Consider the following 27,330-nt stretch of genomic DNA (forward strand, 5'->3'; position numbering starts at 1 on the left):
ACTGAATTTTAGGAATTAAACCATTTCATTGTATACAACTGCCCAAGCTTTAACTTTGGCACAGTAACCTCAAAGGCATACCCTGAGAGTATTGGAAGCAAGCCAGATCCAGAGCATGCATGCTTCACTTGCTCCCCTGTTGCAACCTCCCTTGAGGGCCTGATGAAATTCAGGAGTCCTGAGTAGTCAGGGGCAAGTGTGGCATGGGCACCTAAGCTCCCAGGAGAGCTGTCCCTAACCAGTGGGTAAGGCTGAAGGTACGGAAAAGATAAGCTACGTGCCACCTATATTAATCTAGGTAAAAGAAGTGCCCCAGGGAAGTCCTCAAAAGCAAAGGGTTTTTTTGTATGTTTGAGAACCTTCTGTGAAATATACCTTCAGATAAACATGAGTGTCAAAATAGGAACCCAGTTTTATAAGGGGATGTTTGCAGAATGAGACAACAGCCAGATGTTTTAAGTGTTCCCTGGAAACATCCCACTGCTCTTAGCAAATACCAAGACAACTCAGAAAATACATCCTACATGCAGACATCCAGAAGGAGAGAACAAAGAGAAACATAAGGATAAGAGCGCGTCAGAATATCTTTCAATTTAACACCATCCTTGAAAATGTACGCGAACTGCACCTCTGCATGAAAACTATTAATTTCCAATGGGTGGAAAATCACAAGAAAAGAATAAAGAAAAACTTCACAACAAACATTTTTTTAAGTCCTACAGACACTCCAAATTAGTAGTTGCATTAAAAAGAATATCCTGGCTTCAAACACTGGTGTGGTTTACCACACCAGTGAATTGACACCTATGAATAGAGCCTACAAGTACAAAAAATGACATGGTCTACTTAGAGGCACCAGAGCAGACTGAGCATTTAAATTACTTAGCTTCGCAGCTCCTAAAAGCCACAGGCAAACTTGCTGTTCCCCATCACATTGCATAGCAAACATATGCTGTATACAGTTAGGGGGGGAAAACATAGTCATTTTTATACTTATAAACAGAGAAAGCTGACAACATACCAAATACAGGTATAAGCATGGGCAAAATAGTGATAAAACCAACTCAGTTTTATCATGCAATTTTAAGCACTGGAACAGAGCAGTTATAACCACACCTTGTAAAAGGAATTCCTATTCTCTTAACTTGAAACATATTCCCCATACATGATGATTTTATCAGTCGAGATCAATAACAGCTCTGTGTTTCTGTCACTTCTAAGTGTACCTATTAATGTGTAACCACAATATTCTCCCTGTATAATCACATTTACCTTTACAAATATACAGTATCTTCTTATATAAAATTACTCTGCTGTAGCAATTTTACTGTACAAAACAAATATTATCCTCAAAAAACTAACAATTTGAGAGTTTTCAAACCAAATAAACATTCTTCATCAAATTCATCACCAACATTAAAATCAGTCTGTTTCACAAATGAAACTCTCTAGGCCTCATACTGGAGCCCAATAATATCCTAGCACATGGAGTTGACAAGAGATGCAGAACAGGGGGCACTGACACTTGCAATGTCAAAACACTTGTCTGCAAGACCCAGCATGGGGAGGAACAGGCACGCTGAGGTTTGGAGTTCCAGAGAGCTGCAGCTAAATTTCAGCAAGACAATCTGCACAATTCACTGCATCCATGAGCAACAGCAAAACTTTTCAACTAACTGTTATGGACCTGCTGAATCCTGATGCCTTGAAACTGAATATTTTCACCTATTTCTCTTTAAGATAGAACTGCTGGGTATGCTCAAGTGGAAGAGGAGAGTTTACAGGTCATGGAAGGAAGGGCTGGCCACTTGGGAGGAATATAAAGCTGCTGCTAGAGGATGTAGGAAGGTAGCTAGGATGACTAAGGCCTCCTTAGAATTAAACCTGGCGAGAAGGGTCAAGGACAGCAAAAAGAGCTTTTTCAAATACATGGCAGATAAAACTAACACCAGAGGCAATGCAGGCCCACTGATGAACGGGATGGGTGCCCTGGTGACAGAAGATACAGAGATGGCAGAGTTACTGAATGCCTTCTTTGTCTCTGTCTACTCTGCTGCAGGCAGTCCTGAAGAGCCCTGTACCCCTGAGACCTCAGATGAAGTCAGGTCGACGGAGCGGTTTGCCTTAGTCGATGAGGAATGGGTTAGAGATCAGTTGAGCAATCTGGACATCCATAAATCCATGGGTCCAGATGGGATGCACCCGCGGGTGCTGAGGGAACTGGCGGAAGTCATTGCTAGACCACTCTCCATCATCTTTACCAAGTCTTGGGAAACGGGAGAGGTGCCTGAGGACTGGAGGAAAGCAAATGTCACTCCAGTGTTCAAAAAGGGCAAGAAGGAGGACCCGGGTAACTATAGACCGGTCAGCCTCACCTCCATCCCTGGGAAAGTGATGGAACACCTTGTCCTTGGTGCCATCTTAAGGCATATCAAGGATAAGAGGGTTATGAGGGGCAGTCAACATGGCTTCACCAAGGGGAAATCATGCTTGACCAATCTCTTAGCCTTTTATGAGGAAATAACGCGGTGGATGGATGATGGCAGAGCAGTGGATGTGGTCTACCTTGACTTCAGCAAAGCATTTGACACAGTCTCCCACAGCATCCTCACAGCTAAACTGAGGAAGTGTGGTCTGGATGATCAGGTAGTGAGGTGGACTGCGAACTGGCTGAAGGAGAGAAGCCAGAGAGTTGTAGTCTATGGGGCTGAGTCTAGTTGGAGGCCTGTAACCAGTGGAGTGCCTCAAGGGTCAGTACTGGGACCGGTATTATTTAATATATTCATCAACGATTTAGATGAGGGAATTGAGTGTACTATCAGCAAGTTTGCTGATGACACCAAGCTGGGAGGAGTGGCTGACACGCCAGAAAGCTGTGTTGCCACCCAGCGAGACCTGGACAGGCTGGAGAGTTGGGCAGGGAATAACTGGATGAAATATAACAAGGGAAAGTGTAGAGTCCTGCATCTGGGCAGGAACAACCCCAGGTTCCAGTATAGGTTGGGGAACGACCTGTTAGAGAGCAGTGTAGGGGAGAGGGGCCTGGGGGTCCTAGTGGACGACAGGATGACCATGAGCCAACACTGTGCCCTTGTGGCTAAGAAGGCCAATGGCATCCTGGGGTGTATTAGAAGGAGGGTGGTTAGTAGGTCGAGAGAGGTCCTCCTTCCCCTCTACTCTGCCCTGGTGAGACCCCATCTGGAATATTGTGTCCAGTTCTGGGCCCCTCAGTTCAAGAAGGACAGGGACCTGCTGGAGAGAGTCCAGCGCAGGGCAACGAAGATGATTAAGGGAGTGGAGCATCTCCCTTATGAGGAAAGACTGAGGGAGCTGGGTCTCTATAGTTTGGAGAAGAGGAGACTGAGGGGTGACCTTATTAGTGTATATAAATATATAAAGGGGGAGTGTCACGAGGATGGAGCCAGGCTCTACTCAGTGGCAAACAATGATAGGACAAGGGGTAATGGGTACAAACTGGAACACAAGAGGTTCCACTTAAACTTGAGAAGAAACTTCTTCTCAGTGAGGGTGACGGAACACTGGAACAGGCTGCCCAGGGAGGTTGTGGAGTCTCCTTCCCTGGAGACATTCAAAACCCGCCTGGACACATTCCTGTGTAACATTATCTAGGTGTTCCTGCTCCGGCAGGGGGATTGGACTAGATGATCTTTTGAGGTCCCTTCCAATCTCTAGCATACTGTGATACTGTGATACACATTGCTCAGCTAGAGATTCTGACAACAGTACTTGGGAAGTTACTTTTCACTGTTTAAGGTCCAGTACTCTGAAAGAACGAACTCAGTGGAATCTGTTACCCCTTCTTTTTCTCAGTCATAAGTACCTCAAATTCACTACTCCCCAATATCCACTGTATTACAAAAACATTTACACTGTACATGTCTACTCTTTGCACACAAAATCCCCCTAATCCAATCACAGAATCAACTAGTTTAGAAAAGACCTTTAAGATCATCGAGGCTCTGCTTCAAACTGCCACTGAATTAGATAGGCAGCTCTTACCAACTCAAGAGAACTTGCTAGTTTATGTGCAACAGATGAGCCATAACGTTTGAGGCAGCTAAAAGACATGAAACTGACAAGACAGTTCTGATAAGCCAGGAGGAATCTGCATTCACAAAAGGATCCAGTAAGCTGCCCCGTCCCCTCCCAAACACCACACTGGTTCATGAGGGAGCAACAGAAGTTCTTCCTGATCTTTGCTGGATGACTATTAAAACATTAGGGTTTACTGCACAGTTTAGAACATAAGGTCTCAGAATCCGGTATAAATATATATTTATACAATTTTTAAATATATTAAAGTATTTCAAAGTCAGGGGTTGGAACTTGTTGATCTTAAGGTACTTTCCAACCCTAACTATTCTAAGATTCTATGATTCTATATTTGAAACATGACTGGTTCTTTCTTTACTCACACAGATTTGGCACAGTGCCTTGACCATTTATGGCATTTTAATGTCTCCTAAACTTAAACATCATACTATCAAAGCAGAGTGTTAATATACCAGGAAAGTGTAAATCCAATTATATCTTGCTTGCCTTTTTTGGTTTTGTAGTATGGTCGTACAGCCAAAACAACACAATTTGAAATAATGGGAAGGTCTATACAGTCTATAGAAGTCTATTAAACTGGTTTAGCATTTGTAGTTGTGATTCTAAATCCTCTGCTAACCTTCACAGCTCCTCGGCAGTGGTTCTGCCACCTTCTCCCTACTCCCTGCTGTGGCTCTACCAATAAGGGCGAGTCCAGAATCAAAGGCACTCAGAGATGGATCTACCCACTGTCTCAGGAGCCACTCCATGTTTCTCAGAGCTGCCAGACATGCAAAGGATGCCACAATAAAAAGCCTTATTGAGGCACTGGACCAAATGCAAAAGCTCCACCTATCACCCTTAAAAAGCCTACTGGAAGACACAGCAGCTGAAGATGCTAACGCTGCCACTCAACTGATCTGTAATTTTCAGAGTATTTAGAGCATATCTAACAGCTTTAAGTTGCAGAACAAATGCATCCTGGCAAAGTCAGAACTGATGAAAAACTTGGTTATTTTCCCAAACAAAAATGTTTAGAAACAACGCGGGAGGAGAGTTATCTTCCTGGCAACTGATACTGTTAAAATAAACTATGATTCAGTCTTTTAATTTGTCATCCCCAGTCTAATAATTTAAATAACTTTTTTAATGTGGGCCTGGATCAGGAAGATTTTCACAGATGTCCTGTGTGCTAAACACACCAAGTAACGACAGTTCTGAACGTTATTGTTTACTTATTTCTTCCTAGTCTGATCCAACATTGAAGTGCATCTTTGAAAAGGGCCTGGTGGAAATGGATCCTGATCCGATTGGGTTTTCTTCCTCCAGTAACTATGATGGAAAGAAGTCTTCTCTAACCATTATCTTTGTGCAGAAAAGAACCTGACTTTCAGATAAATATAAATCTGTTTGAATACCATATAAATAGTAGATTTCCTAAGGCAGGCATTCTGGTGTCAAACTTGCCTTAAGCACTCTGGTTTCCAATGACACTCTTCAAAAGATTTGCTCTAATACGCTCTACAGAGGGAGCACTTCAGAAGTTTGACTAAGCAAAGCAAAACTGAGGATTGTTCCTGAACAACTATAAGATTAAATGTTCAATAACACAGAGTATTCATTCATATTGAACATTCTATTAAATGTTCAGCGCATTAGCACACAAGGCCCACAAACTTACTTTTATTATCTATATGCTATATAACAAAAGTGAGTAATTAGAGTTATTTAAGTCCACTACTTACTTTCTAAAATGAACTTAATGAACATTAAACATTAGTTATAAACTTTTTAAGGGGAAAAATGTAATTAAAAAATCTTTAGCTTCAGTCACATGAAACTGCCACAATTAAAAAGATGCTGAGACATGTTTCTTATTAAAAAAGCGTAATTCAGTATACCAGACATTCCTAACTTGTTTTAATTATACATGCATATATACACAATAATGCAATTTCTGCAATGCAAAGCTTTATAAATGTATAAATTTTGAACTGACACTTGTTTAGATCAACTATAAATGACCAAGAATCTATTTCCAAACTGTACACACTAATAATCAATGAAGTCTTGTTAAAATAATGTAATGTCAATATATGTTTCAAGGTAAAAACCAGCTTTAGCTTGAAAATATTAACGCAGTATTACACAGTAACTCCTATACTATTTAAATTTTACATGCTATTTCAAATTCATAAAGAACCCCTGCATGTCTTCAAAACCCATATTTAAAAATTTTAATCAAAGGTGAAGTAAATGTTTATAAAGCAGCTGAATAGTAAAAATAAAATGCCATTTATTTTCTCTCTTTAAGGATTGCAACCCACAGAAGAACTTTGGAAGTCCAATAGGAGATCTTCCTTTTTAAATTCAATCTCTATTGACAACTTTGTGAGTTTGGTCTGTAGGCAGACACTGCTAGAAGTTAATTAATTTCTAGAGTTTTCAACTGTGTTGCATTGATGTGGTTTTGCCATCAGGGTTTCTACAGGGGTGGCTTCTGTAAGAAATCTACAGAAGCTTTCCCCACATCCAACAGAGACAATGCCAAGCAGCTCCAAGGCAGATCCTCTGCTGGCCAAGGCTGAGCCCATCAGCAATGGTGGGAGCACCTCTGGGATAACAGATTTATGATGGGGAAAAAGTTGCTGCGTGGGAGCAATGGCAGCTGCAGAGAGGAGTGGGAAACAGCTCTGCAGACACCAAGGTCAGTGAAAAAGGTGCCTCGGGTGCCGGAGCAGAGATTCTCCTGCAGCCATGCTTAGGCAGGCTGTTCCCCTATAGCCCAGAGGTCCATGGTGGAGCATATTCCACCTGCAGCCCATGGAAGACCTCACACCAGAGCAAGGGGTGCCTGAAGGACACTGTGACCTTGTGGGAAGTCCATGCTGGAGCAGGCTCCTGGCAGGACCTGTGGCCCCATGGAGAGAGGGACCCCACACTGGAGCAGGGGAAGGGTGGGAGGAATCCTCCGCCTGAACTGACCACAACCCCTTCCCATTGTACCATTGGTGGGAGGAGGTCAAGAAAACCAGTGGTGAGGTTGAGTCTGGGAAAAAGGGAGGTGTAGGGGAAGGAGCTTTGAGGTTTAGGTTTTAATTCTCATTACCTTACCCAGCTTTGATTGGTAATGTATTCATTTCTCCAAGTGCATTTCACCCATGTTTGAAAATGGCAAGTGATCGCTCCCTGTCCTTGTCTAGACCCACAAGCCCTTTGTTACATGTTCTCTCCCCTGTCCAGCTGAAGACACTACCTTTTATCTACTGCAAATAAGAGGCAGCAATCAAGTATTCTCATATTGTCCAAAGACAACAAATATTGGTTCCATGATATGGAAAATAAATTCTACTGGCTTCTGCTTATTTCTGGATGATCTTTGGACAAACTTCATTTAACATTCTCATAAGCAACATTCACCACATAGGTAAGAATGTACTAATTAAATTTACCAATGATAAACTTAGAACTATCAGTACAGGGAAAAAGCACAGTTTAACATCTAGAAAATGCTACATGACTTAAAGCACTAAGGCAATAAAACAGTCTGAGATTAGAAATTGGAGCAATTCATTCCTTTTGCATGCTGTAGAGTTTCCTGTTTGGAGATGACAGCCTAAGAGTTGGAAGCAAAGCAAAAAAATAATTAAAAATCACAAGTGTGAGCTCCAAATGTGACAGTGCCTGTAAATGGCAAATGTAGTAATCCAGCAGCAGTGGACATTAACAATAAGGATGGATTAGTAACAAAAAATTCCTCTCTTATAAATTAATTCTTAGCTCACAAAAGGGACCATATTATGTGGCAGTTTAGAACAGCAGATTAGTGCTGATATATATTCTGAAAACTATTAGAATAGACTCCATCCATAGAGAGATATTTACCCTCTGGATTGAGGCTAGTCAAGCACACAGCATTTGGAATGGAGGTATGATACACTTGTCACTAGCTAAGAGCTGAAGTGAGGAAGTAACTCAAGTTGTTCTTCTGAAGTGAGACGCAGTGAGATCCAACCACAGGAACAAGTAGATAGTGATGATTAAAGAGGTCCATATGGAAATAAGATACTTAGCTAGCACAATTTTCTAAAACCATATATCGACATTTAATGTTTCACCCTAAAGAATGTTTTATTCTTTTATTACAGAAAGTATACAAAGAGGCTTGTGCAAAACATGTAATTTCATAGTTCTAAAAAAAGCAATTAAAATACATTTTTAAGTTTCAATTTAGTTATGACCAAACTAGCTACAAATAGCAGGAATCTCTGCACTTCTTTTCCATCTGAAACGTCTTGTGTTATTTTCCAGTAGGCAGTCCCTCCTTCATGCTTCAAGTCACATATTCTGTTTATTTCCCTTCTGCCATGTACATTACTTCTCTCCCTCCTCTTTCCAGGGAGATCTTACAGCAGCCTTCCAGCACCTGAAGATGGCCTAGAAAACAGCTGGAGAGGGACTTTTTACAAGGGCCTGTAGTGAGAGGACAAGGAGGAATGGCTTTAAAGTGACAAAGGAGGTGTTTAAATTAGAGGGTTTTCCCTATGAAGGTGGGGAGGTACTGGCACAGGTGCCCAGAGAAGCTGTGGAACACTTCTCTCTCTCTGGCAGTGTTCAGGCCAGGCTGGATGGGGCTTTGAGCAAACTGGTCTAGTGGAAGGTTTCCCTGCCCATGGCAGCATGGTTGGGACTGGATGAGCTTTAAGGTCCCTTCCAACCCAGTTTTATGATTCTTTCCACCCACCATTTCAGAACTCTCCACATTTTCTTATTTCTTAACTCACCATAATATCTTACATTATTATGTGAATGCAGCTACCAAGGAAGCAAGCCGGAGCATCAGGCAGTGCTCATCTGTTTTAAGCCTTTTTCTATGGTCTGGCCAAGGATCAACAGGAAGTGCCAAAAAGATACTTCCATTTGCAGAACCAAATGCATATGCTATGGCTCCAATATTCCTCTCTTACAGTAAAGTTCGAGCATGAAGTTGTGCCTACCTCTACCTAGATCACCTCCTGAAGATGTGGAAGTTTATGCCAAAATAATTAATGCCCTAAACAAAAACACTACTCAGCCAAACTGAAGCTATGAAACCGACCAGCCTGCTACCTCACTATTTCTCCCACTGTGAACAATAAAAGTTTGTAAAGAGGATGCAGCTTCTTTACTTGAAAAATAAGCAGCAACATACGCTGGGTTAGTTGCCAGAGATCCAAATGTGCATGAAAGAGCAACTGAAATGGGAGCTGGCTTATATTAATGATGGCCTCCCAAAAGCATCTGGAAGAGAAAAAAAACTTCGTATTTTCTGATTTCATGTAAGCTGGAAATGTGGCAATGGAATTTCCTATTGTCCTGGGTTCAGCAGTAGCAGTCGTTTTTCTCCTTCATGGCAGCTCGTGCAGTGCTGTGTTTTGACTTCCAGCCTGGGAACAGTGCTGGTGATACCGATGTTTTCAGTTGTCGCTAAGTGATGTTTACCCTGACCAAGGACTTTGTGAGGCTCATGCTCTGCCAGGGAGGAGGGGAGGAAGCAGAGACGGGGTGCCTGATCCAGGCTAGGCAAAGAGGTATTCCATACCACAGCACATCATGCCCGGGGTGGGGGGTAACTGGGAGTTACCCAGAAGGACACGGGCTTCTTGGCCAGTGGTATTGTATTCTCTTCCCTTGTTATTTTCTCTCATCATTGTTGTCGTTGGTGGTAGCGGTGGTGATTTGTGTTGTACATTGGTTGCTGGACTGTTCTTGTCTCAACCCGTAGGAGTTGCACCCTTTCGATCCTCCTCCCCATTCCCCCAGGAGAGGAGGGGCCTCGATTGCTCTCAGCCTGGCACCACTCACTGGGAGTGAGTGAACAAGCTATCTGGCTAGGGTTTAAACCATGACACCTATGCAGCCTTATTTACAAGAGTAGATTTCATCTGAGGTCCAAAACTGTCAATGATAAAGTTGTCTTGGGCAGTGCGTCGTCTCAGACTTCTTTTGCTTTACTGCAAAATGCCTGATGACTTTTGCTTTTTTGCAAGAAGGGGTTGATGTGCATTGAAGTTTCTCAGAGACCACCAAGCCAAACCACCTCCTACAATGGCACTGAGGCATTTACCTTACCATAGCTGCAAAAATATCTCTACCCTTCTGGATAGCATTAGGTATAAGGAATGGTTGTGCATTGATTTTTCATCTGAGGTCTTTACTATGTTGTTTTTTTCAATCATCAAGAAACAGGACTATCATTCCAAATTTACCATATATGAAACTAAGCTGCTGGCTGTGCTTGCACAGTTTAGAACTTTAGAATATGACAGATGATATATTCATTTGTCAATCTCCAGGGAAGTGATGGATGCCTCCAGTATCAGACACTGTTAAGATTCAGCTGGACAGTGTGCTGGAACATCTAGTATAGGTGCTACTTTGCCTAGAAAGGATAGACAATCCTTTAGGTGCCTTCCAACCTAATATTCTATGATTCTATGAATTCTTGCACCCTCCTAACAACATTTAACTGCACAAAATTTGAGGTTTCTGAAGGCTACTTCTTTGTCAGCTATAGTTTGTTGCTAGCTGCCTAGACAGTACTGGTCTAGAAGAAAGGACCCAAGACTGGATTTAATCAGAAGCCTCTTCTGCATCACCACACTGGTGTCTGCTAGACTTCCCTCTCCACAGATACCCACTCCATGCATTGTGCACACTCAGGTCTACAGAGTAGCAAGATTAGCCTTGAAATTTCAGTATTAGCAAGGCATATGCAGAAGGTCTGGTTTGGCAGCCGTCCTCATCCCAGTCTTCAGAAGCCAATAATAAAAACAATACATCTGCCACAGTAAATTTAGTGGATAATTTTTTAAACACATGATAAAATTCATACTAGCATATTGCATTAGATGCATTACCTTTTGACCTTGCTAGTAAATAGGTAATCTTCTACAGAAGAATTACTGCTTAACAGAGAGATCTCAAAGAAAGAAAGAAAACAGTTAGTAAAGCAAACTCAGGGCAAAACCAGAAGCATTCCAAGTGACCTTCTGGTGTTGAAAAGTTTAGGTCGTGTGAAAATAGGAGGTTGCATTATCAGTTATGTTTATTAACCCTAAAAAAAGTAGTTTGAAATGGTAGCAATCTCAAATGCTTGCAGGACAAGTAAAAAGCTTAAAGTACTGAAAGTATTTATATTGAACCCTTATTTCCATTTGTTCAGCTTGGGTCTAAGAAATTCACAACTTTAACATATTATATCCTGCAGCTATAAACAAAGAATAACAGAAATTAACTAAAATGGCTGCATTTAAAGAATGGCAAGCAGACATCCACCCATTTCATAGAAATTAATTATGTCTCTTCGGTGAAGATCATCTGTTTCATGAAACTAGGACAAAAATGTAGGCCAGCCTTTCACATCACAGCATTAACTAGATGACCCACAATGACCTGGAGCAATGTTAATTCTGACTTCATCTAGCTGGTAACAGGGCTTCCATAATTCATCTGTACAGTTAAAACCAAACAGAACATATTTTTGAAGTTAATTTTATTTACAGAGAACAAACATTTTCAAAAGTTTTCACTTCCAGACCGCATCAGTTGTTGCGCTTAAGTTCTCTTCAGTTTTGCCCACTCTCTCTCATCAGAGGATAACTCACACATAGGCACTTTAACAACTTTGAAAGCAATGCTAATATAATGATTAAAACTACCATTTTTGTTAACACGTATTTATTTAGGTAATAGAAACACAGCCTTACTCTTTTACAACTTCAGCACATTAATTTCTACTGACCTGTCATGGTTTAACAGCAGCTGGTAACTCAGTACTACACAGCCAGTTGCTCACCCTCCCATCCCAGGCAGGATGGGGAGGAGAATGAAAAGACTCTAAAATCCACTGGTTGAGATAAGAACTATCCAATAACTAAAGCAGAATATACTAATATTAATAATAATAATGGAAATAAAAAGGGGAGAGAAGATAAAACCAAAAGGAGAAAGGGAGGAAGAAAACCCAAATAAACCCAAGTGGTGCACAATAGAATTGCTCACCACCCACCAACCAATACCTGGCCCAACCCAAAGAGCAGTCAGTCCCTTTCTTAGCCTTCACTTCCTATAGCCTTAGAACTCAATTTAATTAGAAGTGATGAACCATAGTTAAAGTTAAACCCAAAGGTTCCGAGATCCCACTGGCAGGAAAAAGGGGAAGTACTCAGTTCACGGTAAATAATGACATCTTTCCTTTAAATTACATATTTGGAAGAAGTATTTCAGAACCTTTTCCCCTTGAGTTTAAAAGCAAGTTTAAATTCTCTATAAATCTGTCTTTTTTTAATCTAAACTCTGAAGTATGAGCTGTCTGAAGCTGTATTGAAGAATCAAACTGAGGTCATACTCTATACTGAACTTAGACTAGAGTCTTGCTTTAACTGTATTTGAGAGTAAACAGTTAGTGTAACTGTGGACTGATAAACTATAAAAACAAACTGAAAGTCTCCACAAACACCAAAAGAAAGTATCTAAGAACTTAAAGCAGTGCAGCCACAGCAGAAAGCAGAGACTGTTATGAAAACAAAGCAATTCTTTATTGTAACCTTCTCAAACTGTAACCCTTCCATAGGTGCAATGGAAGTAAAATCAGGTTTTGGTTCTCTTTTTTACTTTTTTTTTTAATATTTAAATTAAACATTAACATTTAATGTTATCTCCATTATCCTTCCCCAAATCCAAGCAAGCCGAAAGTCTTACAACAAAACAAAACTTGACTTTGTCTTACATCCTAGACAAGAAAAGCCTGGGTTGAAGTTTCAGATGAGAATAGATGGGTTCCTCATGTTTTGGCCCAAGACAGACGATAAATTTAATGTTTATTCAAATAGCCTGCTTCAATAGATTTAATGCATTGAAAATAAAGTCTTATGTCAGCATACTGACATAAAAACAAAAAAAAAAAAAAAGGCATCTAGACAATGAAGGACAATACAAATGATCAGATTAAAAAAAAAAATAAAAGCCAAAAATGAAAAACAAAGCATAAGAGACCTTGGAAATCAAGGAATGTTGAAAATACCATTTTCTCACAAATAAAAAAGCAAAACATTTTATGGGTTTACAGGGTGGTATCTTCTTGGATTAGAAAAGTAACCTTATATACAGTGTTACCTTGCACTTCATGTATAAATTATTCACTGCAACATAAGATAAGCAGAAAACCAAAACCTACAGTGCTAATCTCGATTTCTATTAGGAAAGTCTCTTAAAACACAGCACCTAGTTCAGATGTCTCCCTCAGATGGAGCAGAAGGGTGGTGGAGGAGGCAAGGAGAACAGTATGACAACAACCTGCCACAAAACACAACCTATCATTATTTTCATGTATACAGAAAGTAAATCTGAGCTTTACTGATGCTTTCGGGATTGTATTTCCCAGAATCTACACAGAACAGGTAAGAAATAGAGCTGATTTTTTTATCATTTGCGCTGTTTTGAAATAACAAACCCCCTCTCTTCCTCAGATCTGAAGATCAACATACATTATCCAAAACAACTTCAGAATGTTTTAGAAATCACAAGACATTTTCAGTGCAACTGGCTTCAATTACATTCTTAAATAGGATCTATAACTTGGAAAAGTCTCCCAGTAAAACACCAGTAGCTCTTAACACATCAGTCCATCACATTTTCATACTTTGCTGTTTAGAAACGAATGCACTGGTGCAGGAAAACTTATGCAATAAATTATGAGGTGGTCCTTCATTTACTGACAGCCCAAAGCCATCTAGAATACAGTACATAAACTGTTTCATTTGTTTTGTATCAGAAGAACTAAAAAAAAAGTAACCACCAGAAGTGAATTCTCTCTCTTTCCAACCAAATGTTTCTTTAGAAGAATCTTTGCATATCAGAGGAATCGATTCAGGGCTCCAGCACTTTCCTGAAAAAGAGCAAAGTGCTGCAAAAATGCAGTACTTGAAGCATTTATGAGTACGTGATACTCCACAAGCCAAACTGCAGGTTGTGGAAGAAAGCAGAAACTTAAGGTAGCTACTTTAATTTTCATTTCAGAATATCCATTCAGAAATCTCCTGCACACTTGTACCCAATTACAGTCAGCAACACATAAGCTATTAACAGACCCTTTTTAAACTAAATATTCTGCCAACCCATGCAAATTGAGCTCCTATCTCCAATATAGAACTCTAGAATAAGAAAATAAGCAATGAATTAACTATGGCAGTGAGGTTTTAACTAGTAAGTTTTTTGATGGCACACACCAAAAACTTTGTACAAAGTTGTCGTGGTTTAAACCCATACAGTACGTAAAATGTGGCTTCTGCTTCAGTGCCAAGAATACTTGTCAGGAATGAAAAGATATTTTGAGATTATTTTTTGTGAATTACTATTGACTGGGGTTTCTTTCCAAAAGAAAATAGAAACACCTTCTGGAATATTTCAAACACTGGAACAACAGTAACTACAGTTGTGACAATGAAATATTACCAAAATCAATCTAAAAGGAATTATTGCTTTTAACCCTGCTGAACACTAGTTTGCAATCTTACTGGATTTATATATTCATATTTCACAAAATCTGAGTCAAGTAAAAGCATTTAATGCTTCCTATAAGCAATTAAAAAGAACAGACCAAACTGCTGCTTCAGATTCATCTCTACAGTGCAGCACTTTAGAAGGAACAGGGGAGAGAAACTGCAAGAAAAAAGTGCTTTTGCACTCCCCTACTTGTGAATATGAACAGCTACAGCTTATGTTTTGAACAAGTAATTAACTACTTAAAGCAATCATGTTTAGAAGTTTAGCCTACCTAGAGCACAGTTTCATCACTTTTTTTCAGTACAAAATACATTTTCCCCTTATTTATCTTCCACCTGTTTTTTCAACATTCTTTTGTAAGCAGTGGTCAACAAGATGCATTTCTACTAAGGTGCTACATACTCAAGTGGGATTCTAATTAGACATTTATTATTCTACTGCAACATTTCATGCTGCTGTAACAAATCTGTTTAGATCCCTGGCAGTTCATTATAGTCTAGCTTCACTCTAGCACTTCCTATTACAGCATTAATGGCATTGAGACAGGACAGTAATTAAAATTTTATATTTTCTGTAAATGGAAGAAAATTTAATAAATTGGCTTTCTTGCTTAATTAATTGTGGTTTATATACTGCTACTACAGAGTTGCAAGAAGTGTCTTCCAGCTATTATTGATGATCTCATTGCACTGTTAGCAAATTAGCCTCAACATGTTTAAGAAGCCAACAAGGCAAAAGGCTTCAAAGGTTCACACAGATAAACATGGTAAACTGATCTGACCAAATAATCCCAAATATACAGCCAAGTACAGAGTCAAAACAATTCTTAGAATTCACTCCGAATAGAATAAAAGGAATATAGCACCATGCTTAAATAAGACTAAAGCAGTTGTTGAATCCAAAACTTGTTCTATATAAAATAGGAGGTTTTGTATTGTGCAGTTCCTAGCTCTCAAAGTAGCATTCTCAATGAAATCATAAACAGTAACTTCTAACATTTAAGAGAGCTAACCTCATTCTGGAAAATAGTAGCCTGATGTTCTCTGTCCATACTTGAGAATTCAGCTAAGCTACATAGATGAAAGAACAGCACCACCTAGTTCTCTATTTAAAAGTTTTCCAATATTATCATCCATTGATATATTTTTGTAATCTATATTCACAGATGTGTGTGTATATACACAAGGAAATGTGTCTCACTTCCACAGGAAGCAATACTAACAAGTCTGTCAGGAGTTACTAAAGCATCTGACATAGACTATTTACAAATGTATTCTGAAGGAAAAGAAAATAAAAACAAATTTGCACATACAAGAATGTTAGAAGCTTGTAATAATATAAATAACTATTGTTCTGAAGCACCATAAACACTGAATTGATTGCCCATCCATACCTAATGCTACTTGTGGGGCCTTTTCACTAATTTAAACAAAGTACTGTATTTGTATTAATTATCATTAATTCTCCCATTCAGTAATCTGACACTTTGAAGTATGTTAGGTATTAGCTGGGCTGAAAATTTTCATGTCAAGAATTTCCCTGCTAGTGAATGAGATGCCTATTTGAACAATGCAGGAGTTTACCATGATGACACAGCAGCAGCACCTCAGAAGCTGCCTAGTCATACCATGAGGGCATCTTAACCGAGCTTTCCTAGCACAGCTGCCCATGTTTCAATTTGATAAGCATATACCTACACAAGCAGAACAGTAAGCCACTTTTTCTACACACACTGTATTTCCTAAGATCTCACATCAACAGGACATAACAGCAGTGGAACTTTATTTCTGAAGACATCTTCTGTTTTGACATTGACACTCATCAGTAAACTCTGATTTCTTATATTACTATACATCACACTAGATATTTGCTGTAAGGCTTTTAATTGAAAAAATACATCTAAGCCTCATATCGCATCCCATCCAGGGGTTTTATTCTCCAAGGCAGAAAGAAGGATGTCTTTTCATAGCTTCTACAGAATGCACTTGCCCTAGAAGTTTCACTTCCTATATTTCATTTCCTGGGGAAAAGAGGAGGTAGACAGTCATAGCAGGAGAAAGACAAAAAGCTTTGCTGTATCCTGCAACCTAAAGTCAAACAGTACTTTGTTCCAGCCTAATCTTCATACATGCCTTGGTCTTTCACAGCAAAGGCTTTTATGTTAACTCTGGAGGTGATACTTTATTCCTAGAGAAAATAAATTGCCCCATTTCCTACCCCCCTACCCGCCCCCCCCCCCCATCTATCTACCTACCTATCACAAATGAAGGCCGCTTAGATGCTGGCATAGCATTAACTCACTTGTTGCAGAGTTGACACATTAATGTAAACGGATTATATAGGATGCAAATTTCAGGCCCTTATCCTCACAACCTTAAGAAGAGAAACCCCTTCATGCATACAAAGTAGGGCTGTTTCCCTACTTCAGGTCTTGCAGCTGCAAACAGAAGCAACCAAGTTTGGTTTTCTTGACAGGTATCCTAGGCAGACTATGTCTGCAGGGAGATTATGTCAGCTCTGGACCATTCTTTAAGGGGAGTTATTCACTTCAAGAATGTCATGCATTTTATATACCAAACCAAAGCATTAACCAGCAGCTTGTAACCCAAAAACCACATTTAGTGCGGAGAGATATACCAAATACTTGACAAAAAAATCCAAGTAAGGTAAGGACAGTGGTATGAAACAGCCAAGCAAATGGTCACAATGCTAGCCCATACTTAACTTAGTTATACACCAATTCCATTCATCTTGATAATGTTTATATAAGCAATAGTTATCCTAAGACTGTAACATGTTAGATTTAGGACTCCAGCCTTTAGAGAAAGCACAGCATACAAAGCCAGTTCACTGCTAATTTGGTTTTACACCAAAAGACACTTTTATTATGTAATGTCCTGGTAATTTTAAGACTTGGTATTTGAGTCCTGAAAATCTCATCCATCTTAGGTGTTTCTAATTTTGCAACAATTTATTTTATTTTAAATTTGAAGGGATTCCCTTTCAACTGCACAGATACTTTACATTAACCAAACGATCATTAAACAAAACTATTAGTCCAAATCTCATCTGTATTTTTGTAGTATTACAAGGCCACTCTATACAAGTCTTGAGATAGCAACAACATTATTAGAAACCTCCAAGAGGAATGGAAAAGTTAAAAATGGTAAAGGCAAGGACAAACTGCAATGCTGTGCTTACTCTGATGAACACAGTATTTCACATATCACTTAAACTTGTTAAAAACTTCCAATGTTATCTTAAAGCTTTCTCCAAACATACAGAAAAGAAACTCTCCCCTTTTCACTATTAGATGAATGAATTCACCTAAAGAAAATATTACAGCAGTTATATCATTTTATGACCTCTCATGGATTTGAGATGCTCTGTTAATCCTCGATTAGTAATCAGGTTAGTGAGTAATATGTCTAGTCACTGCATTTATTTTCCCATTTCCAAACAGCTTCAGTTCAACATTTTAATGTACTTGAAGATTAATAAAAAAAGCTTCTTTTAGTTAATAACTTGGAATGGGAGCTAGTGTTTTCAGATGTTGAAATCTAACTTTCTCTATATAAACCGTGCAAACCTATGGAGACTTCTTCACTGTTCTGCAATTTACATCCATCAATGTATCACAACGAAGTATCGAATAGCATGTCAAGACTTAAACTTCAAATATAAAAACATACTAATACAAAGAAGGGAAAAAGTCTTTGAAAATGCTAAATATAAAATGAGCTTGACACTGGAACATGCTTTGTACCATCTTTCCATTAATATAAATTTGATTGCTTCTGCTTCAACTAATACAGCTTTTCCCCTCGGTGGGGACTAACCAGAACAGCCTCCCTGCCTTTTAGCATAGCAGGAATAAAAGCAGGTCAAGTTACACCGTTAATCCAGCAGATGTAGGTCAGTTTAGGATAAATATTGGAGCAAATGGAAAATACCAGAGTGCCTACTACAACTGCTGCTGTGAAGTAATTCGGCCTTCTTCTCTTCAGAGCTGTCAGTCAGTCACAGTTGTGGAGTTTCCTGTGCTGAACTTGAAAAGCCAGAGTTTTAACACTTAGACGGGTCAGTACAGCTGCATCAGCCTATTCAGCATCTGTCCAAAGTGGCAATAATACAATGCATTAGATACTGATAATATCCAGAAAAGTGTAACAGTTATCATGGGGGGAGGGGGGTCACAAATTATTTTTGCATATGACAGCATACTCAAGTTATTGTAGCTAAGATTTGCAACTGAATTACCATGATTAGAATAATTGATAAATATCGTGGTATATAAGAAAATATAACTAGAATATTTTCATGTCTAACCTAAGGATAGTCTCTCACCCTAACCTTCCCATCCAACAAAGGCGATGATAAGTTAGTCAAACTGTTGATAGAAAGATGATGATATAGGGACTAACAAAGCCGTGCAGACTATCATTATACTGCATATGACATATGCACTGTTTCACAAATAACCTAAAGCTTCCCAACTGCATTCACAGAACAAGGAATAAGCTGGAGAGGAGTTGAATAATAGCTCTTTATGTGTCCAAAACTTACACAGAGAAACCTTCAGCTCTAAGAGCTTTAGGGATTCAAACTGAAAAATACTGACTATACACTAATTTTTCTGAAAGAGCAGCTTCTTATGAACAGCTAATGTTCTTTAATAGCTATGTAAGAAAAGGAGAATCCTAAACTGAGTATTAAAAGATTGTATGAAGAATAAACGTAAGCATTTACAGTAATGTAAAGTTATATTAAAAGTGATTTGCTGCTACTTACAATGTGACAACTATAAAAGCTGTCACACTCTCCCAAAAACCATTTGATTGAACTAGGAGCAGTAAATACAACTCAACTCGTGGTCAGGAAGAAAGGGTGTTTCCCTCAAAAATCCCAAACTTAGCAGACACCAAACACTCCTGAGCAAGGCTCACTGACACGAAGATCTCTGGTTTGCAAATAAAAGGACAGCAAAGGACATAAGTATGATGTTATTCTTCACATTTACAGATGTTAGGTAAAGGACAACAAGTAGGCAGACACTGTTAAAAGGAAACGAGTCCTCCAGCCATCTACAACAACTACCTACATTATTCACTAAATCCTTTCTGCCCATTTCAAGTTCTCCGTATTAAAAGTCATACATCTAAGACATTAGTATTAAAAGAGAGCACTGGGAAAATGCAATACACAGCATCCAGTGTGAGCACTCTCCTTTGTTATTGAAATAAATGTTCTCTGTTTCTTCCTCTCCCCCCTTAAAATCCTATTATGATAGCACGCTATGTATTGACATTTAAAGCACCCATCCCGAGCTTACTGAGTATTAACATAAGAGGAATTGTAAACATTCAGACTTTGTCTTTTTCATTTTTAAAATGAAGGGAAAAGATGCTGAAATAGGTTAATAAAAAAAAAAACAAACAAAAAAAAACAAACAACACATTAAGAACCCTTGCAAAGACACCCCCATTTGTTTCTGAAAATACTCAATTATTTTCAAAATGCTTTACCTGTGTAGAAAGATAAGTTGCTCAAGGGCAGATTCTTGAAAGAAATAATGAATTTACATTTTACTTCTTAGCACTGGAATTTGACATTTGCCTTTCTTCCTTTCAAACACACCTAAAAACACTAATTGGGAAGAAGGGATATACTCATTAAGATCATACTTAATATTGATGCAATCCCAAAGGAAAATCATATTAAACTGTCTAATCATTTTATCATTCTACATTTGTTTTGGAATGTGTATTGTAAAACCTACATCAGTGGCATTCTCTCTAGAGAAGACCTTCCATTGTTCTGAGAGTGCCTAACAGAATTAGCTTGCCATTAGATTCATGTTTTAAAACAAAATTGAAGTAATCCTTTCTCTTGGAGAAGGCATTAAGACAAAGAAAGCACCTTCAATTTCTACTTTTTAAATATTAGATGAGGGGGAATCATTGTGCTAACACAGTCAACCATGCTCTGGTTATACTGCTGTTCTCTTGGCAGCTACCTGATGTCCGTGTCCTAACCACAGAGTTATCAGTTACTTAATCACCATTTGTGATGCATAAGGAAAAAAATTCCACTTCAATCCAATCCTGACTTTTACAGAGCAATATTAAAATAATACCCTTAATCATTGGCACTAGATGATCTCAAGGTCCTTTGCAACCCTAACTATACTATGATTTGATGAATCACATCCAACACACTTGGTCAGTTGCAGGATCAGGCCAGAGTAATGGGAAAGGTAATTATGAGAACTAAGGTTTCTATAATAAAAAACTATGGCTTACAGACATTTACTTTACATTATAATGGAGTTGCAACTGACAATTAAGTACATTTCAAAGCAGAGAGATATTCACTGGTTTACAATCCTGAAACAAGCTTAAAATAAAACAAAACCAAGAACGAACAAGCAAGTACACAAGAAACATTTGTTTCAGTGGAGGTGCTTCTGTTGATCAACATTTCCATGGAGTTACTTCTTCAGTGAGAAAATTCAAAACCATTTATTGATGAACTGCTGACAGAAACTTAATATTTTGTGTGTGAGAATGATAAAGATTGTAAAAGTGAGCAATCTCTATTCATGTATTCCTTCGGAAAGCTGTATGACATCATCAATAGGAATCTGGATTGTTTATTTACCTCATATTCTAAAACTGAACATTAACTGCTGTATGATGACTATAAATAAAATGACATTAAGAAAGCAAGCAAAAGAATTCATAAAGTATGAACTAACCTGAAATCTAAGCAGCAAAATAAGTCTACCAAGCCATAGTTAAATTGACAGAAGTCATATAAAGACAGCCACCACCAAGCAGACTAATACATTTTATGTTTCAATTTATACATAAAAGATCCAAAATAAAGATCATGTCAAAACTACTGTCTTCTAGTCTGTAATCATCTATACCCTCCAAGAATTTAGAGAATTACAACAACATGCCTTTGACTTTCTGTATACCATATTAGTGTAACAAACCTTAGCTGTCAGGACAATCCCTATGCTTTTAGCATCACGTTGCCAAGGTCTTGCTACCAGAAGTCCTACTGAATATTCAAAACAGAATCTAGGTACACAAGTTAATATACAACAGCTTCATCTTAAGTCAACTCAGACAATCTGAGAAGTAGCCATTTACATTATTTGTTCATTAATTTCATATTTCATTATGGTGTGGGTTTTGTTTTTGTTTTTTTTTTTTGTTAATTCTGCTTGTAATAGATCTGGGCTTATGGGGGGGGGGGGGAAGTCTCACCCATAAGCAATTACCTGTCTTCATTGATTTTCTGCATCAGTGATCACCATTTCAGACAAATTAAAGCGTCCCTACATTATTTTCATTAGTACACAGGTTGCAAGCATTCAAAGCATCTGAAGAAACCATGTTGAGAAGATTTGCCTGGCGTTGGCAGAGAACTGAAAGCAGATCATTTGCTACCACATACAGCACTATCCAGTGTCTTCTCAGGAGCAGAGCACATTAAGGCATTAGATGCCATTTGCATTATCACACAGCAGGGGGCTACAGCAGCTACAGTTCCAGGATAATCTTAACCCATATCTCTATACTGTCAATCCAACAAAACTGTTTTTAATATTAGAGTTTCCCACAGGATAACTCTTTATGGTAAAGAGCTTACTTTTCAGGTTGCACGAAAACAGCTCAGGTGCTGTACTCCAGTTATTCTAAAGATATGCTGTCCCCCAACTACTAAATTTTGTTTAAGGAAAGTTAAACTCAAGCAGAAAGAATCAAAATGAAACAAAAAAAGTAAGGCTGACTGTAAACATATCTAACAGTTTAACCCCTCGGGACACCATTTAAGTACTCCCAAATCATTACAGTGCACAAGCTAAGGCAACAGCAGCCAGAGATCCTACTATTTTCACAGCAAACGCTGGAGAGGGCAGAGCAGACTAATATCATACCCGAACTCAGCTGACAAACTGCTTCTCAGCTCAACATGTTATTACTCCCTCTTCCACCTCCATCGCTTCCTTTTCACAGCAAGCAGTTGACACTGGGTTCTTTTACTCCTTGCTTGCCCCGTTTCCGAAAGGGCTGCTTGCTGTTAATGCTATTCCATGCACAAGCTGAGAAGCATTATTCTGTGCCCTCTTGCCTCAGCTGATGCTTCATCAATACTCAGGACAGATTCCTTAAGCAAGCCTCTCCACAGATCATGCCAGAAAGGAACACTTCCATCCAGGCCACATGTCAGCTTGACTTTTTGTCACCTTGGCTTTAAACTTAATTAGCTTCAGTTTCACTAACAGGAACCATCCATAGTTACAATCCAGAAATGCTTCGAATCCTCAGAACAAAGATCTTATTCACACAGAGCTGACAAAAAACCTGCATGTCCTATGGCCCACAAACAGAAAATCAGAGAAACCTTAACAAATGCATCGAGCCACTTCACCACGCCATTTGGGGAAGCAAAGCAAACCAACAGGGAAAAAAAAAAATCCCACTTCTAAATGCAGGTATAAAGCTGCCAACAAAAAATGTGCCTGATATGGTAACTGTGTCTACTAGTTGTGCCAAAATAAATGGCACAAACTGCAGAAACAACATTTGTGCTGTAGGACTATAAGGGGGACCAAAAAAATGTGACATTCTGTTAGCTGTGGTGGCTATTCAGGGAAGTCTTCTCCTAGCAAACATTTACTCATCATGTTCCCCAATATCCTTTACCTTAAGAGAACAGGATGGTAGAACTTACTTCCTCACACTGCTGTCTGAAGGCTACAGGTTCTTTGTATCTCCTCCCCCCTTTTTTCCCCCCAGTAGTGCTCAGCAAAAGGGGCCTTGTGAAGCAGCACTGCTGAAGCGCAGTATACAGGAGCCTAAGGGTTTCCGACTGAAATTCTAATCAGGAGCTGAAAAATAATTCTGTGGGAAACTGAAAAGGGAGAGATGCTTTACAGACACAGAGGGCAAGCTGGGTAACAGGTTAAGCATCGCCTTTCCCCATCTGCCAGGACAGGCCCAATCTGGTTATTTTCACATAGCCACAGTCGGATTTGTATTACATCCCTTTCCTCGCAACATGTTTTTTACCTGATGCAGTTCACGGAGTTACGTTTTGCCTGGCACACTCCCTGAACTGCTGTGAAAGGCATCACTGTTTTTAATCACTGGTTTACTCTCCCAACTGCGATGTGCTGAATGCAGCTGATTGCATCTTAGGGAAGATCAAATCCTCCTCCTCCAGCAACAGCCCCGATTTTATTGGTGACAGAAAGTCAGTCCAGACGCTTCCCACCACCACCCCCCTTCTTCCTTCGCAGGGCAATGAATCGACAATTCACAGGGAATGCAAAAGGCAGAGAGGAGCCAACCCCCAGGTGCAGCCCGCCGCACATGCCCCAATAAATAATCTTGTATAGCACCAACACAGCAGCTCCTTGTGCAGTGACGTACAGGACAACTCAAACATCGTCAAAGAATACAAATAGTCTTGGGCGATGGAACTGCCCGCTGCTGCCGTTGCCGAAAGCGCTCGCCCCCCTTCACCCCTCCTCGACCGGTAACTTCCTCGGGACGCCGGAGGCTCGTCGTGTGTGTCGGGCCCCACGGCGGCTGCCTTTGCTCCCGCTAAGGGCTGGCAGCCGCTGCTCCCTCCGGAGACCGCCCGACACATGACGGAGCCGAGGGAAACGCGAGATATATTAAACTTGACGCGGATGGCACGGCCGAGGCGAGAGGGGGGAGAAATAGAAGAGAAAAGCATTAATCTTACATGGGCACTTAGTTTAATCGTCTCTTCGCTTCTCCCTCCATAAGTCGCACGCCGAGCGAGGGAATCAGAGACGCGCCACCCGCCGATCCCCCCGACACCCCCATAGCCACCGCGAAGCCCGGCCGCCGCTATCCCGCCGCCGCAGGGGCGGCAAACTCCGGGCGGCAGCGCGGCGCAGCAGGCTCGGCCGTCGGTTCGGCTCCCCCCCCAGCGGGAGAGCTCCGAGGGAACCCCCGCAGGCAGCCGCGGCGGTCCAGCGGCACCCCAGCAGCGTGCGGCAGGTTTTCCTCCGCTGTGGCCGCGGCCACGTTTGACTTGTACGGATAACGTTAATTAAGGGAGAGCGGCAGCCCGGCGGTGGGGAGGAGGGAGGGGGAAATACATTCAGTCTGGAAACTAGCCGCAGGATGAGCCGCCCGGAGCAGGATGCTGAAGGGATCCGCTCATCCGATTACCCTACGTACACATTCCATACCGCACACAGAGGCGCATTCCCGGCGGCGGCGCAAGCGAAACACGGGCCCCCCAACCCCCCCTCCGCCGCCGGGGAGGCACGGCTGGAGCCCGCACGTTTTCCTGGGATGCTGTTGCAGCGCACCGGGTGCTGCTGCTTCTGCGGCCGCACTCGCACTTTCGGAGGCACGCTTGCGGCGGGCGAGCAGGGAGGTGAAAGGGGTGGCTGCAGGGGATGGCGAGCGACCGGTGACAGGCGGGGAGGACGGAGGGGGCAGGAAGAAGCCGGCCAAGGAAGGGCAGTAAGGGTTAACGGCCGTGCGGCGCGTTGGCGCTGGATAGCGCTACCCGGGAGGGAGACTGGGGGCGCCCGGGGAGAGGAGGGCGGCTGGGAGGAAGCGGGTCAGGAGCGGGGCGGCGGGGAGGAGGATGGGCGGGGGGGCTGGGATGCCCCGGGCCGCGGCGATACCCCCCGGGGTCCCTCCCTCCCTCTTTCTCTCCCTCCCTCCCCGCGCGGGGCAGGGGTGGGGAGGAGGCGGTACCTTGTACGAGGATCCCGCAGAGGCTGTAGAAGCGCAGGAGCGCTCCGGGCTTCAGCCGCATCCTGGGGGCTCCCCTCGGGCTGGGTGGGCGCCAGGCACGCAGATCCGCAGCCTCTCGCCGCTCCGCTCTCCGGGCGCTTCCTTCCCCCCGCAGGAGCCGCCGCCGCCGCCGCCTCCTCCGCCGCAGTGTCTCCCTCGCTGTATCCAGTGGGGTGAGGAGGAGGAGGAGGAGGAGGAGGACGACCAGGGTCGCGGGGGTGGATTGGGGAGGGAGGAGGACGAGGAGGGGGGGGAAAGCAGCTCTCCCCGCTGGCTCCGGAGCTGCGAGGCAGGTTCAGGTTCCCCCCGCCGAGCGGTGCCGGGTGCTGCCGCTGGCTCCCCTCGCCGCTGCCGGCTCGCCCGTGTGCCCGTCCCGTCGCGGTGCGGGGAGCTGCGATGGCGCGGGGAAGCTGCTCCGCTCCGCGCCGCTTCCCGGCTGGAGACACAAGGGCAATCACCGCTTGCGAGGCTCCCGTGCCTTAGCCCCGCCCCTTTATGCCTTGAGGCCCGCCCCTCGCCCCGCCCCCGGCGCCACACCCAGGCCCTCCCTGTGCCGCGGCCACACCCCTGACACCGCCTTGGCCACGCCCCCACGGCACGACCCACCACTCAGGTGGATGCGTGACGGACACCTGAGGCGGCCCAATAGGAGGTGCCCGGGCGCGGCTGGACAGCCAATGGGACGGTGACGGAGGAGGCTCAAGGCGCCAGGTTACAAAACAAACGGGCGCTCCGCAGCGCCTTCATCCGCGAGCTGGCGGCCGGCCCCTGAGTGACAGCACTGCGGACCAATCGCGAGGAGACATAGCGGCTCTCCAGCCAATAGGCGGTGAGTGACGAGCGGGGGGTGTGGCCGGGCGGCGGGGCGCTGTCCAGGCTCGGTACTGAAGTGGCGGCCGGCGGCACGGGTCTGGCCCGCAGCGGCAGCGGTGCCTTCGGGGAGGAGGCAGCAGGCCCAGGGAGAGCGGCGCTCCCCGCTGCCGCACCGGGGCTGCGGGGCGATCCCCCCGCCCGGGGGAGGAGGGAGCGGCAGTGGCCCTCAGCGTTAACACCGTAGCGTTGCTGGAGAGCCCCGGCCGCGGCGGAGCGCTGAGCCGCCTCCCTGCGCGGCGAGGCCAAGCCGGGCGGGGCCCGCCGCGGACAGCGTGGCGGGAGGGAGAGGAGAGCGGGCGAGCGATCTCCATCCTGGCGGCACGGGAGGGAGCTGGTCCCGGAGCCCGCATGCAGGCGAGACCGTGGATCTGGGGCGTCAGCGCGAATGCGGCGTCCCGGCGGCGGCCTCGGGTTATGGGGTTGCTCGGGCTGCCACCGGCTGCGGGCCGCCACCGGCTTCTCCGCAACGCCGGCAGGGAAAAACGGGGCCGGCGGCACAGGCTGCGGGAAGGACCCAGCCGGTTTGCTCCCTGCCTGGCACGGGAGGCGCAGAGCTCCTTCTCATCTCTCTGCTTCTCTTCGCATCTCCCTGAAAGCAGCAAAAAGCTTGGCTGAGTCGCCTGTATCAGCTGAATTAGCCTTCAGTAGCAAGACCATCAGTGAGGTACCCAGACTGGCAGTAAAGAACTTTTCATGGTGTTACCTGACCTCGCAATGGCTTGGAGAAAGTTGTTTTACGTGAAGGCTTTCTTTGTGAAAGTTTGTAGCTTTCAGCTAGTAGTCCTGGGTTGCCTGTGGTCTGAAAGATAAGGTAGGCAATCCAAGATGGCAGGCTACTTCTGCATATTTGCCTTTGTGGTGTTTAGCATCCACCTTTTGCCAAAGTCTCGTAGTGAAACCCGAATGCCTTATTTTTAAGTTGCTGGGTCTGCCTGTAAACAACTATAGAGCAAATTGTGTTGCCTTAGAGAAAGCAGGATTCCCCTGTGCCCAAATGCTTGTAATTATCAGGTGTTTCTCCACTTCTGGTTCCATGCTTTTTCTGTTGAGATTTGCT

The 27,330-nt window shown here is 42.5% G+C and overlaps 1 protein-coding gene across 3 annotated transcripts in view; it reads right to left on the reverse strand.

Annotated features, from left to right (window-relative positions):
- CADM2 (cell adhesion molecule 2) overlaps positions 1-25,901 on the reverse strand; it is a 635,987-nt gene extending 610,086 nt beyond the window's left edge. For 2 of the 3 annotated variants that reach the window (XM_062610057.1, XM_062610056.1), the window contains exon 1: positions 25,362-25,901. In XM_062610057.1, coding sequence (XP_062466041.1) covers positions 25,362-25,422 — 61 coding nt within the window. In that variant the 5' untranslated portion in view covers positions 25,423-25,901. The remainder of the gene's footprint in view (positions 1-25,361) is intronic. The other variant, XM_062610058.1, reaches the window with a different exon arrangement.
- Between the last annotated feature and the right edge of the window lie 1,429 nt (positions 25,902-27,330).

Source organism: Pezoporus occidentalis, unplaced genomic scaffold (genome assembly GCF_034315485.1).
Source record: "Pezoporus occidentalis ecotype Australia unplaced genomic scaffold, CSIRO_AGI_Poc_V1 ctg143, whole genome shotgun sequence".
Taxonomy (NCBI): Eukaryota; Metazoa; Chordata; class Aves; order Psittaciformes; family Psittacidae; genus Pezoporus; species Pezoporus occidentalis.